The sequence below is a fragment of the Myxocyprinus asiaticus genome, chromosome 19 (assembly GCF_019703515.2).
Source record: "Myxocyprinus asiaticus isolate MX2 ecotype Aquarium Trade chromosome 19, UBuf_Myxa_2, whole genome shotgun sequence".
Classification (NCBI taxonomy): domain Eukaryota; kingdom Metazoa; phylum Chordata; class Actinopteri; order Cypriniformes; family Catostomidae; genus Myxocyprinus; species Myxocyprinus asiaticus.
In genome coordinates this window covers 38388635-38407129 of record NC_059362.1, presented here as the reverse complement: position 1 = coordinate 38407129, position 18495 = coordinate 38388635, and the positions used below count along the sequence as shown (strand labels likewise).

Sequence of the window (18495 nt, the reverse complement as noted above, 5' to 3'; positions counted from 1 at the left end):
CCCCCATGTATTTAAGCCCTTGTTTTCCCCTGGTTTCTTTGTCAGTCTTCACGTGTTGTCACGTTCTGTGCCTGGTTTCCTGTGTTTCGTTTCGTTTCGTTTCGTTTCGTTTCGTTTCGTTTCGTTTCATTTCATTTTATTCTATTCTATTCTGAGTACTTTGTTTATCTTTGGTTTCCATTAAAATATGCATTTAGATCCTCATTCCTCGCCTGCCTCCTCACAGAAAGACTGACCAAGGAATGGATCTAGCGGCTGTCAGAATTCTACTCCTTCAACAAGAGGACTGTCCAGTTGAGGATCATGTCCGTGAGTTTTTAGAGCTGGCAAATGAAGTGCACTATCAAGACCGCTCTCTGGTGGTTTTCTTCCGGGCCAGTCTGAATAGTGCACTGAGGGAACTGATGCCTCCGGCTGATCCTCACTGGACGCTCGGCGAATATGTGGAGAAGGTTCTGGAAATTTGTGGTTCCCATTATACTGTGGATTATGGCGGGAACCCCAGGTCAAAACCTTGGTCTTCGGCCCCCTGTCTCGAAGCCTTCCATGGCCTGCCACTGATCTTGGTGCGTAGGTCCATGAAGACATTACCTCAAATTGTCCATGCCTGCCACGGCCAACGAGTTAGAAGCCTCGTCCGTCCCAGAGCCTGCGTTGCCAGCCTTGTCCGTCCCACTCCAGCGTTGTCAACTTCGGCCATCCGGAGAAGGAGAAGAATAGTTTCTGTTCCCGGGTCTCCGCCCATGCCCGCGACCACGGAGGTCGTTCCCTGGTCTCCGCCCATGCCCGCGACCACGGAGGTCGTTCCCGGGTCTCCGCCCATGCCCGCGACCACGGAGGTTGTTCCCGGGTCTCCGCCCATGCCCGCGACCACGGAGGTCTTTCCCGAGTCTCCTCGCATGTTCGTGACCACGGAGGTCTTTCCCGAGTCTCCTCCCATGTTCGCGACCACGGAGGACATTTCCCATTCATCCAGGACTCTGTCTTGAGCCTTCCACTGCTCCGCCCCAGAGCCTGCTCCTCCAGTCTTCCACGGCTCCCAGTCTTCCATGGCTCCGCCCGCTCCCCCAGAGACTATTCCTCCTGCTTCTCCGCCCGCTTCCCCAGAGACTCCTCCTACGCCGCCTCCTGTCTCTGCCCTGCGGCCACCTCCAGAATTCCTGACCCTGTCTCCCAGGACTCCTGACACAGTCCCCACCTTGAGGTCATCTCCCTGGTCTCCTGACCATCCGCCTGATCTGCCCTGGTCTCCCTGGCCGTCCGCCTGATCTGCCCTGGTCTCCCTGGCCGTCCACCTGATCTGCCCTGGTCTCCCTGGCCGTCCGCCTGATCTGCCCTGGTCTCCCTGGCCGTCCACCTGATCTGCCCTGGTCTACTTGGTCCTCCAAGCCTGCAGAGTCAATCTGGCTCTCCATCCCTCCAGCTCCACCTTGGTTTCAAACCTCCCTATCTTTGCCTTGTTCCTCTGCTCCCCTTGCCATTTGTGCCCCCCCCCGAACTACCCGTTTTCCCCCACACTCCATGGACTATTTGTTTTTTGGAGCATCTGGAATCCGCTTAAAAGGGGGGCTTTGTCACATATTCCCTGTTTTTGTGTTGACTTATGTTGAAATTCTTGTTTAGTTCCTGTTTCCTGTTAGTTTGTAGTCCTTTTGTAGTTTCATTTTATGATTGGTTTTCCCCTGATTGTTTCCACAGGTGTTCCTCGTTCCCTTGTTTGCCCCTATGTATTTAAGCCCTTGTTTTCCCCTGGTTTCTTTGTCAGTCTTCACATGTGCTGTCACGTTCTGTGCCTGGTTTCCCATGTCTTGTTTCGTCTTATTCTTATTCGAGTACTTTGTTTATCTTTGGCTTCCATTAAAAGATGCATTTAGATCCTCATTCCTCGCCTGCCTGCCTCACAGTTCTTTTTTTAAATCATTTTCTTCTGCTCAAATATTTGTAACTGTCACTGCATGAAAATGTTCAAGGACATGTTGAAATGCTGTTCAATATTTATTATGTATTTTTATAGAACTCACCCATGTGATTGCAAGTTTATTGAGAGCTATTTCTGAGAATGTATTCCTTATTCTGACTGTAATAGGATGACAAAATCCATACACACAGAGTTTGTTACATTTAAGACAAGTAAACTGTATCTGCGTGAGACTTTCCAATGGATATAGCTTGAATTAATATAATTTGCCTTCTTAACATGCTAAACTGCATCGTTCTTTGTGCAGTGAATTGAGTTACTCCTTGCTTTGAAGATAAACATTAAAACTCATTAATCGAAACTGCAGGCAATAAAGAATGGGCAAGCGGGTGTGCGGGGTTTAACTAAGATACTTGCATCGAGATCAATCCTCGTTCCCAGATGCATCCTCAATTATTTAGCTTCTCCTTAGCCACCCTACATGTATTATTCACATGTATGGAATCTAAATTTAGTCCTCCCTTTTGGGAATGACATGGAAGAGGAATGGTACACAACACAACAACATCTGTATGAGCGTGTGCAGCATGGACATGTTCGGAATAGCAAACTATAATACTAGTAGTTAATATTTATGCAGTATGTATACTGTTCACATTTTGATCATCTTTTATCTTAATAGTTTTTGATCAGAGTGTGTGTAATTTTTTTGATGTACAATAATTATTTTTTTTTTCTTTATTCCAACTTAAGCAGAAACAACTAAGTCATTTGTAAACTTATTCCCCCGAAAACTGTAAACACTGTGGCAATTTCAAAACTTTGCTCTGTTTATTTGAGGAGCCCGATCAACCTGACATAGAGAGGCACTGGCTCAACCAGTGGTGGGAATTTGGGACAAGACTGTCTCTCCAATGGCAGGGAAGTGTTCAGTCAATATTTTTGCAGTTCCCTTTGGTGATGGTTTGTCATCAATGATGTATCATTTTTATTACCAATAAGGTAGCGTGATTTGGGTAAATTGATCATGTTGCTATTATTTTGAAAAATATTGCAAGTGCAATGATATGATAAAGAAAAAAAAACTAGTGAGTGATTCCTTGTGACCAAAATTTAGTTTAAACATTTATGTTTTGGACATGCTCTACTGCTAATGGAAAGAGCTACGCTTTAAGGTTGTTCTCACTTGAGCCATCTTAAAAAGAACCAAACTCGGTCCTCTTTCGCTTCAGTCAAAAATAAGTAAATGAAACTGCGAAATGTGAAAAAACATGGTCTCCTTCACATTCACAACTGTTTTTGCCCACATTTTGAAAGAGTTTTAGCTCACATCTCTTCATTATTTTTTGGAACCCATTCAACCTGAATATTATTATCGTAATATAATTCATAATAAATATTAGTAATAGTAGTAGTAGTAGTAGTAGTTAGGGCTGTCACGATTATGAAATTTGGCTGATGATAATTGTGAATATGAAGATTAATTGTCATAAAAATTATCATACTTTTGTCATAGGTGTAAGTGTGCTTCATAAACTTTAAGACGTCATTTATTCATATTTAACTTTTACATGATGTCCTCTAAGGCTTAAAAATCTTATGAATGACATTTAAAATTATATATTAAATATAAAAATATTTCAAAATGGGGCTTGGGTAGCTCAGCGAGTATTGACGCTGACTACCAACCCTGGAGTCGCGAGTTCGAATCCAGGGTGTGCTGAGAGACTCCAGCCAGGTCTCCTAAGCAACCAAATTGGCCTGGATGCTAGGCAGGGTAGAGTCACATGGGGTAACCTCCTCGTGGTCATGATGAGTGGTTCTCGCTCTCAATGGGGCACGTGGTAAGTTGTGTGTGGATAGCGGAGAGTAGCATGAGCCTCCACATGCGGAGTCTCCGTGGTGTCATGCACAACGAGCCACATGATAAGATGCGCGGATTGACGGTCTCAGAAGCGGAGGCAACTAAGACTTGTCCTCCACCACCCGGATTGATGTGAGTAACCGCGCCACCATGAGGACCTACTAAGTAGTGGGAATTGGGCATTCCAAATTGGGAGAAAAGGGGATAAAATGTTAATAAATAAAAATGCTTAAAATAGCATCTGTCTCTCTTTTTGGTCATCTTTAGTCTTGGTCCATTTTGCATTTACTGTACACTGTTGTTGTTGGAACCCAGCCAAACCGCTATTATATTATATTATATTATATTATATTATATTCAGTAGTACAATATTTGTCAAAAATCTTTCACGCGTTATTTTAAGGCTCTCTGTTTAAGCCCACAAGCCCTTATTTTAACATAATTTCCTTAGAAATAAGAGTAAGCGGGCATGACACAGGGCTCCTCTTGTCACTGCGTGTCATTAACACTGCGTGTATGAACCCACAATGACAAATAACATTTTCCATTGCACGATTGTTAAATTAATGTGAAACTGGCGTGCTTTGCGTTCACTAAAATCCTTGTTTAAATTTTAGCGGGAGTTTGGTACAAACCTCCGCAGATGGCATGTGCATCACAGCGCTTTAAGCCTGGTTTAGAAATGGTTAATTTTCACACGCTCTTTAGAGTCCGCGGTCTGGAGACGATGGAGTTTAATTGAATGAGACACTCAAACATGCCATTCATTCCCTTATTTGGACAGTAAAATGTGATTGTGATTTAAAGGGATAGTTCACCCAGAAATGTGTCGTCTCAGCTCTGTTGGTCCATACAATGCTAGTGAATGGTGACCAGAACTTTGAATCTTCAAAAATCACATAAAGGCAGAATCAAAGTAATCCATAAGACTCCACTGGTTAAATCTATATCTTCTGAAGCAATATGATTGGTGTGGGAGAGAAACAGATCAATATTTAAGTCCTTTTTATCCCCAAATCTCCACATTTGACCAGCACCGACGAGTAGGTAACGATATGCAAGAAGAATGCGAATTGCCAAAAAACAAAAGAAGAATGTGAAAGTGGAGATTTATGGTAAAAAAGGACTTAAGTTTTGATCAGTTTCTCACCCACACCTATCATATCGCTTCTGAAGATAGATTTAACCACTGGAGTCTTATGGATTACTTTAATGCTGACTTATGTGATTTTTGGAGATTCAAAGTTCTGGTCACCATTCACTTGCATTGTATGGACCTACAGAGCTGAGATGTTCCTCTGAAAGTCTTTGTTTGTGTTCAGCAGAAGAAAAAAAGTCATACACATCTGAGATGGCATGAGAGGGAGTACATAAGAGAATTTTCATTTTTGGGTGAACTAGTCCTTTAAAGTGCACAATAATCACAGTTATCTCAAATAACCGTGATCAGACAATTATTTAATAATCGTAATAGGCCTAGTAGTAGTAGTAGTAGTAGTAGTAGTAGTAGTAGTAAGTTTAAAAAAATAAATAAATGTATTCCTATTGAATAATAATAATTATTATTATTATTAATATTATTATTATACAATAGTATTATAATATTTCTGTAATAAATTAACTCTTAAATGCACTCTTTCTGCTCTATTTGAGGAAATAAAGTTGCATTCAGTATGAAATCCATACGGGATGCCATTTGTCCCATATTTTAGTGTCTCACACCCAAACTGCCGAGAATGTTTCATAAATCAGAAAATGGACCTGTCTGTTCACACCGAACACAGCAGTTTCCGTCCACGCTGTTTTTCAATTGTTTTCTTTGTAAACAAGCTTTAGATGCACCTCTTTAACCTTTGCACAGCGTCTCATGCTGGAGCCCCACTGGGAAAAAAAGTGTTCCATATTTAAAGCTGGAATGTCCCGTATTTAACTGGTAGAAAGTTGGCAACCCTAGTCATAGGCCATATTCAGTGTACAGTATACTGCTCAGTATGGTATGCAGTAAGCCAACATAGACTTTGTTCCAAACATAGTCTTAGTTCACATAATAGCTTTTTATCTTACAGCTAGTGCAAACTGTATATACAGTCCACAAATTTTGTTTACATAATTTGCAAACACCATGGGAAGATGATAATCAGGTAATCAACAGAATAACCTGTATTGTTTACAATGTGTCAGAACTCTAATCCGCCCACTTCCCCATACAAACACATAGCTCTGATAGCTGCCTCTATTGTCTACTCATCCATACTGGATGCTGTATCTATGGAACCAGACTGCTGTCTGGCCCAATATGTGCTGAGCCGAGGTGACACCATGTTGGGCCCTTGTCCTTCACATACAGTAGTTGGAAAATGTTATGTAAATGACAATGTCTGCAGATGGACTGCATCTGTGTGAGCATGGCCATGCTCTGTACCGCCAGGCCTGCTGAGAAGGAGGAGGGAATGATACATTATTCTGTGTAAATGAGAGCAAGACCTTGAGGTATTCTCGGAATCCTAAATCGGCTTTTCCTCCCATTTACCGCTGCGTTGTGATTATCCAGCGGGATTGAACTGGGAATGCAGTCTGGACTGTTTGTTCCATGCATTTAGTTAAATGAACTGCTCAAATGATAAGAAAGGACGATACATAAACAGTCTTGTAAACATGCCTCCATGCTAGAGCATCCCCTAAGGCGAGATGAGCGTGTATCGCAAAAAAAAGCAAATGGCATTCACCCTCTTAATTATAATCTAAATTCTGGGTGGCCACATTAGGAGAATGTCAAAGTAGGTTTGCCGAGAGCACAACTGTGCAAGTCTATTGGCTGTCTTGGTGGACAGTGGCCATGTAGAGCTAGTTTTTGCAGTGCGAACGAGAGGACTTCAAGCTGTCCTACTCTCTTATTTCTTTCGATTCAATCAGAGATGTCCAATCAGTCTGGTTCTATAAAATCAACGTTATAAGACACAACAACAGGGCTCTCTGATGAAGAGGGTTCATGAAAAGCACAGCTGTGTTCCCTGGGCTTTTAAAGGAGTCTGTTAGGAGAGATCGTTGGCTTTGTTTGGCCATTAAATGTGTTTTCAAAACTCATTATTCTTGTTCTTTTCATCCGATTCATATTCATCTCTCTTATTTACTGTTGAAGTCTCAGGCCCAGTACTGGCTGTCTTTTGTTTTAAAATCAACATTAAATTCAAATTTACCCTATTTACTTTCTGAATACACACATTCCTTGTCTTAAAGGGATAGTTCACCCAAAAATGAAAATTCTCTCATCATTTACTCACCCTCATTCCATCCCAGATGTGTATGATTTTCTTTCCTCTGCAGAACACAGTGAAGTTTTTAGAAGGATATTTCAGCTCTGTAGGTCCTCACAATGCAAGTGAATGGGTACCAACATTTTGAAGCACCAAAATGCACACACATGCAACATAAAAGTAATCCATTAGACTCCAGTGGTTAAATCTATATCTTCAGAAGCGATATGATAGGTGTGGGTGAGAAACAGATCAGTTCTTAAGTCCTTTTTTTTTTACATAAATTCTCCTCCCTGCCCAGTAGGTAGTGATATGCACAAATAATGTGAATCACCAAAAACAGAAGAAGAAGAATGTGAAAGTAAAAGTGGAGATTGATTGATTCTATTTTATTTAGAAATATATGACATTGTGGAATTAGAATGGATTGTGGATGTCATTTCATGTTGATTGCTTCAAAGCCAAGTAAGTGGGAGTTCTGTCCATGGACTCACTGTGTGCTGGGACGGTTTTGTGCTTCTATGATAAGAAAATGCTGTGTAGGGTTGCACGGTAGCAGGGGCGGACTAGGAAGAGAATTCGGCCCTGAATTTTACATTCTGCCCGTTCGGCATAAGCGCGGCGGCCCGTTTCAGCTTATTGCCACCCATTCAGCCCCGTTTCGTGGACGGCCTAAAAGTCCCGGTTCTCCCTATGGCCAGTCCGCCCCTGTACGGCAGTATCACGATACTAATGTTTCAAAATACTGGCGGTGCCACAGTATTTTTTAAACGGTAGTAGCGTTTGTGCGGTAGTAAATATTATTTTCACTAAAACCTTCATTTGAATCAGACCTATGTCTGCAATAACATTAAAAATATAGTCTTTTCTAGTGGCGTCCCCTTCACGCAGTACCCTTTAAGAATGCAAAATGCTTTTTCGAATTTGCCCCTTACATGTTATTGTTTATTTTTCAATGTGTGGTTTTCCCATGCTTCAAACAAACACGTCTGAATCCCAGCGTGTTAATTTGGCTGCCATGTCTCCTAATGGATAATATGGATTTAAGTAAAACTTTGGAGAGTGAGATGCTTTTTACACAACACAATTCACGTAGCGAGATTTTGAATTATTTTGTGTTTTGCCTGATGAGACCGGGAAAACCCATCTGCCATGAATCCCTACAGAGATTTCAAGCCAAATGGGGAATACCAGCAACCTTATTAAACACCTTTGGACACATCCCACTGCCTCTGCAGAATACACACGGGTTAGTGCCACTTAATTTAACCTAAATGCTTTATATTAACATTTACAGATTTACCGTTTCTCTGAAAAATCTAACATTGCACCCGTTCAATTTTTTTTCCAAGTACAACGTGTGGTGGAGGTAGCTTTGCAAAGTTCACACTTATGATTAGATCACATCCCTGAGCCATGCAATCAAACCTTTGTGTGTGGACAGGTTTAAATTTACATTTATGCATTTGGCAGATGCTTTTATCCAAAGCAACTTACAGTGCCCTTATTACAGGGACAGTCCCCCTGGAGCAACCTAGAGTTAAGTGCCTTGCTCAAGGACACAATGGTGGTGGCTGTGGGGATTGAACCAACAACCTTCCACTTACCAGTTCAGTGCTTTAGTCCACTACACCACCACCACTCCATAGTGGTTTAAGTGGTTTACGAGGACTTTTTTTATGTTACAAACTGGTAAGTACAAGGGTATTATGCTATAAATGTGGTTTAAGAGGACATTTCTAGTGTCCCCATAATTTAAATCGCTTAAAAAACATACTAAACGATGTTTTTATTGAAAATGTCAAATTGCAGAAAGTTTTTTGTGAGGGTTAGGTTTAGGGGTAGGGTTAGAATCTATAGTTTGAACAGTATAAAAATCATTATGTTTATGGAGAGTCCTCATAATGATAGCTGCACCAACATGTGTGTGAGTGTGTGTGTGTGTGTGTGTGTGTGTGTGTGTGTGATCTGCAGTCGTGCTGCTGTTTACCAGGAGAGAGGGGCTGTATAGCGGTTGTATAGACCTTTTTCACACTCCGGGTTTTGGAATGCTGAAGTAAACAATTGCAGGGTAAACTTTGACAGCGGTGAATGGGAGACCACAGCAAATATTCTTTTCACTTACCCATTTGCTCCAAGAGCAAAAGAAAAAGTCAATTTGAATGACTTTCCAGAAGAAAAAAAAAATAGAGAGCAGTGGATTAAGACAGTCAGATGGGAGAAGATACAAAATTTACTGTCACTGTCTCAGCAGCTGTAATCGAAACCCCCTCGCAGCTGTAGTAATTTTTTAAAACTAATTCCAGGGTAATATAACACAAAGAATAATGTTATAAACTTACACTCTATATTTAAAAAAATTCTCATATAAAAAAGTTTGCTAGATTTACGCTGCTAAATAAGGCAGAAACGCTTCATCACAGTCTGTGAAAAATGTCTATGGCTGTGCAAGGTAGGACGCATCCTTTGAATGCTGCAGTATACCTAGCGTCCTCCTTAAACAAGCCTCATTTAAACAAGACGGCCTTCCTAGGACAAACGGAAACGTAACGTAACATGGTTGCTATGACAACACGCCACTCTTTAACTAGAGTGAGCGCTTTGAGTGAGAAGGGAACAAAAAGATCCTTTAGAAGGGAATGTATGAGGTAAATTTTAGGAGTTCTAATGATGTAAAGAGAAAAGAAAATAGATTTACAGGTGTGCTTTTAGTCTAATTATATATTAATATAATTATACATATTATATACTCTGCACCCATCTACTGAGGTACTTCAACTTGGGAATTAACATTCCTTGCATTTGAACATCATATTTTTTTTAGACATTTCCGTTGAAGCAAAGAATTGTGGGTTGTGAGTGCCCATGAAGGATACACCTCATGCATCCTCTGAATTCCCGTGAAAGGAGGTCCCATTCGAAGGCTGCATTGTAAGTGTCCTACTCACTTTTCTGAAATGAGACAGCCTCGATGATGTATGCGGCTGACAAATGCGATCTCCGGAGGACGCTGCCTTCCAAACGAGACACAGCCCATAATGAAACAGTTGCTCAAAACAGTCTTTTCAATGTTACAGTATCTTTATTTTTATGTTACAAACAATCAAATAATCACAGAAATAATGCAATAAAAGTTAAAGCCATTGCCATTTGAACTGGCTGTTTTGATGCGCTATGTTTTTTTTTTGTTTTGTTTTGTTTTTTTACGTCAAATTAATAATGTAGAGTTATAGAGTAAGTTAGTCCATTTGAGCCTTCTCCCAATTCATCCATCAGTTATTTTCACCAATTCCAGAGCAACAAGTGGAATGGCTAGTTTCTAAAAACCACCTTTGCTGTGACAAACTGTTAAAAATTAACACACTATCTTGTGGTATCGTGATACTTTAGCTGGTATAGTATCGTAAGATATGATTATGGTATCGTGACAACCTTGTGTTTTAGAGAGACAGAGTGGAGATTGCTCCAACATTTCTGCTCGTCTCTGTCCTCATTGCTCTAAAGACTCATTTCCTGTGGCAGTGATTCATTTTGATAAAAAGCTCTCACTGCTATTTTTATTACTGTCTCTCTCATTCCCCAACTACATAAACATTTTGTCCTCTAACATGTTGTCCTTTTATCTCTAATTAACCGAATGAACTACCAACAGTTTTCCCTGATGACTTTTTGCTTAATAGTGTGATATAATGACCCTGAGAAGTAGCTTGATTGACGTATTTCCTTTTGACAAAAGGAAACTGGAGCGGCCACGGGACATATCGAAAGCCTTGTCTAAAAAGATGAAAACGATCTGCTAAAAAGATGAGTCATTAAAATTTTTGGCCTATTTTCCTAGAAGAGAAAGAGTAAGTGAAAGAGAAAGTTTAAATGCATATAAGTTGATTTTGGCAACTTTAAAGAGTACACTAGGGCACTACCTGTTTTGTACCTGTTCAGAAGAGGCGGTAGGTGTGTTTGGGAAACCTGTTTGGAACCAATCATTATTTTACCAGTTCCATTTGATGCTGCTTCATGTCACCTTTAATGTTTAAATTACTTTCAGTAGGCTAATTAATTACTACAGTTTATCTGGCATAGCAAAGCCAAGATCATGGGTTCGATTCCCAGAGAACACACAAACTGACTGAACCTTGAATGCATTCTGAGCCGCTTTGGATAAAAGCGTCTGCCAAATGCATAAATGTAAATGTAAATATTGCTTTCTATTTTCTTTACAGCTTGCTGGGTTCATCTATGCCTGTTATGTTGTGAAGCTCATTTCAGAAGAGGAGGACAGCTGTAAGTATTTCTTAATAACTTTGTTATACACGTTTGGTTGGATCTTGACTTACACTCCAAAATAAAGCATGTCTTACTATACATTTGTATTGTAGGACAATCTAAGAGATCACCTTTATATAATATATAATATAATTGTATGTTTTGTAGCCATTAATTGCCATTTTAAAGACTTCAATGCATAAGATGCATGATTTGTGTTTAAGATTAGCCAAACAGATTATAGCAATATGTTTTTATAATCAAGCATCGATTTGAGACATACCCTTAATGCTTTAACATGTAGAGGATTATTTGTTCCCCCCAGTAATGAAGCACTGATATAGACATTGCTCTTTGTGGCAGATATTTAGCCTAGTTTTAATGCCCCAGCAAACATCTGAATTTAGATGTTGCAGGATCTAAAAGATTGCTTTTATTGATCCCAAAGAACCAGCCTGTGGCTCAGTGTTTTAAAGGCAAGGAGGCAATTGTTCCATTTGTAATGATGAGACACCACACTTAACACAACTTCTGTCACCGTCACGCTAATGTCCTAGTAAGTTTTCAGCAACAAGCAATTTATCTGTACACACTAAAAGTGAAAATGCTGCATGACATGACACAAAAACAGCCAATTAAAGCATCTTTGATTTTATTGCTCAGTTTTGTGGCAAAGTATTTAGGGCCAATGACATTTCACAGTAGGCGGGGCTACCCGGCACAACACCACAAAGATATGAACCGAGCAATCAACAAAATTTCCAGTTGCTTGTCACTTATCGCGGATGGTAAGGACAAAACCAAAGATTGAGGGGCTGTTCACACTGACAGCGCTTAAATCATTTGCATTAATGAACCCTTTTTACATGTCTCGGTTTGATATGTGAAAGTAAACTACAGCAGGGGAAACGTCTATAGAGGTACATGGAAGATCATAGCAATTAATAGATTTTCCTTCCCCAGAAAATCAAATAAATATTATGTTTCCATGACTTTCCAAAAGAGGATAAAAATATAGAGAGCGTTGGATTACGACAGTCAGAAAATAATTTACTGTCTCTCCCACAGCAGTTGTATTTAATAAACCAGGGTAATATAACACAAAGTTTAGTGATTAAAAATTTAAAATAAAAAAGTTAGATTTAGCTAGAATTACCCTGCAAAATTAAGGAAATGTGTCATTACAGTCTTAGAAAAGTGTCCAAAATTTTTATCAACTTTGCTGCATCACCAGTGGTCGTTCAGTACATTTACATGCATTTTAAAAGTTTGATTTCATTCAGACTAAAACATGTAATTCATGTTTTCATTTTAGTCCAACTAAAATCATACCAGTCCAATTTTTTAGAAGTCGAGCAAGCATACCAAGAAATGTGCTTGTAGTTTGGCTTTGTCTAGCATGTATACATGTTAATTGGACCACAATTGGCCTCTGCATTTTGCGCTTGCTCCGAAATATAGAGATGATGCACAATGTGTATTTAAAATGGCAAATTTGACATCCTTCCTTTAAATATTTAGTTACAGTATGCATTATTATGTATACTTGGAAAGACAGATGAAGACTGTAGTTCGACTATGCAAAAACCTGCGTGAATATGACTGCGCATGTAAACGTACTGACTGTCGCTCATGTTGCCTGAAATCTCCAGCTGACTTTGAAAAAGGAATGAGTTGCTACAAATCGCTGTCGATGTGAATGCCCTTTCACTGGAAGAAATATCTTTTATGACTTGTCACTTTGTCATGCCATGTCTGGTTAGGACACGGTGTTAGACACATGGATCATTCTCTTTAGTCGTCATTCCATTCTGAAAAAAAGATTAGAAAGAAAAATAATCCTGATAAGAGGATGAATTTATTTATAATTGATGTTTTTTGGACTAGTGTTTTAAAGGCAAGAGGAAAGACACATAGATTATTCTCTTAGTAGCTGTTCCATTTTGGCAAAAGATAAGAAAAAATTATAATTTACAGCAAGGTTGTTTTGTCATAGATAGATGTTTAATTAATGAGAGACTTGAAAACTTTTTTCTTTGGGTATACTTTTGAAGAATAAAGCTACAATAACAAGGGATGTTCAGGCTAACAAAGGCAAGATCAATACTGTTGCTCTCGTCCATTATCATCCCCCTATTTTCCCTGTTCTCATCACTCTATCATCACCAGGCAACTGAGACAAAGAGAGAGAGAGCACATATTTAAGAGTGTGTGTGGCTGTTTATTGGTTAAGCATCTCCCTTCTTTGTCCTCTTTGTATTTTCACTGTATTAAATTGTTTCAAAATCAGAATAATCAGAATCATTAATCTTCACTCTGAATGTAATTAAGCATGGCTGTATTCGGAGGGCTGGCCTCTCATTAAACTGAGTGACTTCACTGCATGTTAGGATCACAGAGAGGGGGCCCTTTATCAGAATATATGCAGTGTAGTGTGATGGGCCATTAATGCTAAATGTTTGTGTGTATATGAGTTTTTATGCATGGATTCATACAGTGCAGGGTGTAGGTTCAAACCGGAGTGGATTGGAAGGTTTTATCTGTTCTATTCTACATAATAAACAGGAGTGACTTTAATGGGACCTTATATTTCAATTTTATTTTCCCCTAAGGTACACTTATAATGTTAGTCAAGATTTCCACCAACAACAGTGGTAATCTTGTTTAACATGACCATTATCCACCTTCTCTTTGACCCTTAGAATTAAACAGGCATTTTTTGATACTGTACCTTTAAGATTCCTATTGAAATGCCATCTTCGCATATGAAAGGGGCATTCAAAAAGGATGAGTTCTTTCATGAAAAACAGTGAAATAGTGCGCAATGGAAGGGAATAGAATGCAGGTACACAGAACAAAAAGGAATATTCCATCCATCTTAACAATACAATGGCAGTGGATGGTGCCTCACTGAAAAGTGGAAAAAAGGACCCAAAAGTATCATAAATGTAGTCAGTGCGACTTGTGCATAATATTTATAAGTCTTCTGAAGGCATGCGATTGGTTTTGATGAGAAACAACCCGAAATCTAAGTCACTTTTCAGTGAAGATCTTGACTGCCGTTGTGTGCTTATGAGTGCATGAGAGAAGCTCGTTCTCAGTGGCTCACGTTCACACGAGAACTTGCATTGTTTAGTACCTAAAACAACGTTCACATGTTCTCACTTGAACACACAAGCCACTATGAATTTATACATTTTCAATTTTGAGTGAACTATTCCTTTAAAAGTATAACAACTTCAGACTTGACAAAGTGTCTTAAAAACTCAAGATGCTGACAAAGCAGCAAGATGCATCACAATAATCAAAGAAAAACAGTAGAAAAACTATTTTTAAAATGTGCATTTGGATGCAACAACATGTCCTGTGTGAACAGCCCCTAACAGCATCTAATACTCACAGGCTGCGGGTTTGCTTCAATTTCAACCGATGCTGCCCCATCCTTCAATAACTCTCTCTTTGCAAATCTGCATTACATTGTGACAGTTAATGTGTCTGATATCAGAAAGTCAGACTTTGGAAGGAGATTTGCAGCTACATTTTTATATAATGTATGGTATTTTGGACTGGGGAGGAAGTTGTTCAGCAGATTAAAGAATGTTTTCTTATTACATTTAACTGTTTTATTTCAAAGGTTTCATGGCCTCCTTTTAATACATTTTAATAAGTTCCTTCAAAATTCAAAAATAATGTGTTCAGGTTAAATCTACTATGTTAAAATATGTGTCTTTACAAATTACATGTTGCATGCAAGCATGCCGTTTTTGCCACTCCTTCCTCTGGTGGACAGAAGCATTTTGTCCAATAATTGTAGAAATTACATTCACATATTTTGTCAGCTAACCTTTTTGAGTACCTTTTAAATAAAACTCTCCAATTAAGCAATGTGTGCAAAAATAATATAATCTAATTATCTCATAAAATCCAGTTTACTGGCATTTGATTAGTCAAATGAGCTAAGTTTTGTGCCACAAAACTTCTGCAGCCATAATGATTGGTTAACATCCTCAAACATAATTCAGCAGTATCCCTCCTAGTGTTGAATTAGGTTCCTGATTGTCTCAATCAGCGATCAGAGATTCGGGAACATTTGTATAATTGGAAATCCCTCTCAAAAGTCTCTCCCAATCAGTCCATGGCAACCCTGAATTTGAGTGACTCCAGCTTGTGATGAACTGCAAATGGTTTTTCGGTGATGTCAGTATCCATTGAGAGTTGGAAATTGGGGAGACATTGGGGAGGGGATGGACCACTCATATACAGTATTTATGAAAAGGAGAAATCGTAATTTATAATATGATGTCTTTTAGATAGATAGAGACTTTTAGGGACCATTCACACTGAACATGTTAGTGTCCGTCTGCACTGTCTTTTAATTGATTTTCTATGTTAATGAGCTAGATGGATGTTTCTGACAGTTCAGTCACTTCTCCCTGTTGTTTCAGTGTCTTGAGCAGGAGTGCTACATTTTTAAGACACTGAGTCAAGTTAAAAGAACTTCAGCTTTTGGGAAACCTGCATTCTGTTCCATTCTTGCGCTGTCTTTTTTTACGTGAGAATGCGTTCAATCTCAACAGCCCCTTAGGTTTAAATAAGCCAATCGCCTGTTGGTTTACTATAGAATGTGCATACACATTAGCTATAATAGCTTGAAGTTTTTAATGTGATTTGAGCTAATCAACCACAACTTATTATGCTTATTTATTTTGAAAAATGTTATTGGAATGGAAACTTGACTGGTAAGACAGAATTTAACATGCAATTGTAGAAGTGTGTCAACTGAGATTTTGTTATACCATTTATACCGTGATAGATTTGTGCAGCTATTAGTGTCCAGTGCTGCTTTATGTTATTTAATGTACATGTTACAGCTATAAAGAAACATGGAGTAATGTGAAAATACAAAGTGGAACGTGTTCCAAACAAGTCAAGACAGGAAAGAACTTATTTTAAGGGGTGTTTGTCACAACGCAAATTAGACTTTAGTTGTTTAAGGTTGCTGAGGTATGTTGCAACTTGTTGCATTAATATACACACACTGAGCACTTTATTAGGTACATCTGTACACCTACTTATTCCTGTGATTATCTAATCAGCCAATCATGTGGCAGCAGGGCAATGCATAAAATCTGCAGATATGGTTCAGGGGCTTCAGTTAATGTTCACATCAGACATCAGAATGTGGAAAAAATGTGATCTCAGTGATTTAGACCGTGGCATGATTGTTGGTGCCAGATGAGCTGGTTTGACTATTTCTGTAACTGCTGATCTCCTGGGATTTTCAAGCACAACAGTCTCTAAAGTTTACATAGAATGGGACAAAAGCAAAAAACATCCAGTGAGCTGCACGGAAAAGCCTTGTTGATGAGAGAGGTCAACGGAGAATGGCTAGAATGGTTCGAGCTGACAGAAAGGCTACGGTAACTCAGATAACCACTCTGTACAATTGTAGTGAGCAGAATAGCATCTCAGAATGCACAACATGTCGAACCTTTAAGCAAATGGGCTACAACAACAGAAGACTACATTGGGCACTTTATTAAGAGGATAGTATTTCTAATAAAGTGCTATGTAAGTGTAAAAAGAAATGAAAAATTTTACATAATTTATAATATTTCATGGATCATGTCATTGTTATTGTGTCTGTTCTAATAAGACCCACTTGCAGCTACTGTTGGTAGAAATGAACTTTTCATGATGGAATCGCACAAACTCCAATTGCAAACGGCAATCACTGTGACAGATATGAGGTCAAATATGATCTAATGATGATCTTGTACCACCATGCAAAAAAATGGGACGAATGGGACCCCATCTCCACCACTGCAGCGCACAGGCTACTGTTTGTGAAAGGATATATCTGAATAAAAATATTCTTCAGTTGAAACCGGCTGTTATTTATTTTGAAGATTGAATATAACATTATTAAATTCAAATATTGTCACGTTTATGTGTTTTGTTCCTGTTCCTGTTCATGTCATGTGGTTTCCTGGTCATGTGATATTCTGTTTCCCTCCATGTTCATGTGTCTTGTTTTCATTGGTTTATTGTCTTGTTAACTCATTATCAGTCTTGTCATGTCATTGGTTCATGTTTTAGTATCTAGTTATCTTGTTATTAGTTTAGTCTTGTCATTGGTTGTTTATGTCATGTGGTTACACATGTCCCTGTATTTTAACCCTCATGTTTGCCATGGTCCTTTGTCAGGTATTGTTAATGTATCGTTGTTTGGTGTAATGTTGTTTAAGCTAAGTCATGTCACGTCACGTCACGTCACGTCAAGTCGTTTATGTTTGTTTTGTTTTGTATTCACATTTTTGGATTTCACTCTTCATGAAATAAACTCTGCACTTGGGCTCTTCACATCATCATCGTCTGCCTGTCATTGTCAGCAACGTTACAAAATACTTGAACCAACTATGATCCCAGCAGTTCAGGTCCTATGCCTACATCAGGGGAATTGTCCCCTGGAGGAATATGTAGAGGACTTCTGTGCTCTGGCCTGCTGGGTGGACTGTAATGATATTGCCCTCAAGGACTTTTTCCGTTTTGGATGAATGAGCCGGTCTCCTCCCTGATGCCTGATGGTCGAATTACCCTCAATCTGGCTCAGTTAATTGATTTATCCCTAAAATTGAGCAGTTCATCTTTCACTGTAGGAGTGGCTGAGGAGGAACTATGCACTCCTACAGTGACTGCTATGTCAGAGCCGTCCACCGTCATGGCCGCTGAGCCAGAGTTCCCCGTCATGGCCGCCGAGCCAGAGTTCCCCATCATGGCCGCCAAGCCAGAGTTCCCCGTCATGGTCGCCGAGCCAGAGTTCCCCATCATGGCCGCCAAGCCAGAGTTCCCCGTCATGGTCGCCGAGCCAGAGTTCCCCGTCATGGCCACCGAGCCAGGGTCCCACGTCATGGCCTCCGAGCCAGGGTCCCACGTCATGGTCGTTGACCCAGGGTCCCACGTCATGGTCGCCGGGCCAGGGTCCCATGTCATGGTCGCCGAGCCAGGGTCCCACGTCATGCTCGCCGAGCCAGAGTTCCCCGTCATGGTCGCCGAGCCAGAGTGCCACGTCATGGTCGCTGAACCAGAGTGCCACGTCTTGGTCGCCAAGCCTGAGTGCCACGTCATGGTCAATGAGCCAGCATGCCACGTCATGGATGCCGAGTCAGGGTCCCACGTCATGCTCGCCGAGCCAG

The 18495-nt window shown here is 39.9% G+C and overlaps 1 protein-coding gene across 2 annotated transcripts in view; it reads left to right on the top strand.

The window, feature by feature from the left end:
• The window catches only part of LOC127456679 (sodium/potassium-transporting ATPase subunit beta-1-interacting protein 2), a 253204-nt gene that overhangs the window by 209508 nt on the left and 25201 nt on the right, over positions 1–18495 (top strand). For both annotated transcript variants that reach the window (XM_051725147.1, XM_051725146.1), the window contains one exon: positions 11257–11317. In XM_051725147.1, the coding sequence (XP_051581107.1) occupies positions 11257–11317 (61 nt within the window). The remainder of the gene's footprint in view (positions 1–11256; positions 11318–18495) is intronic.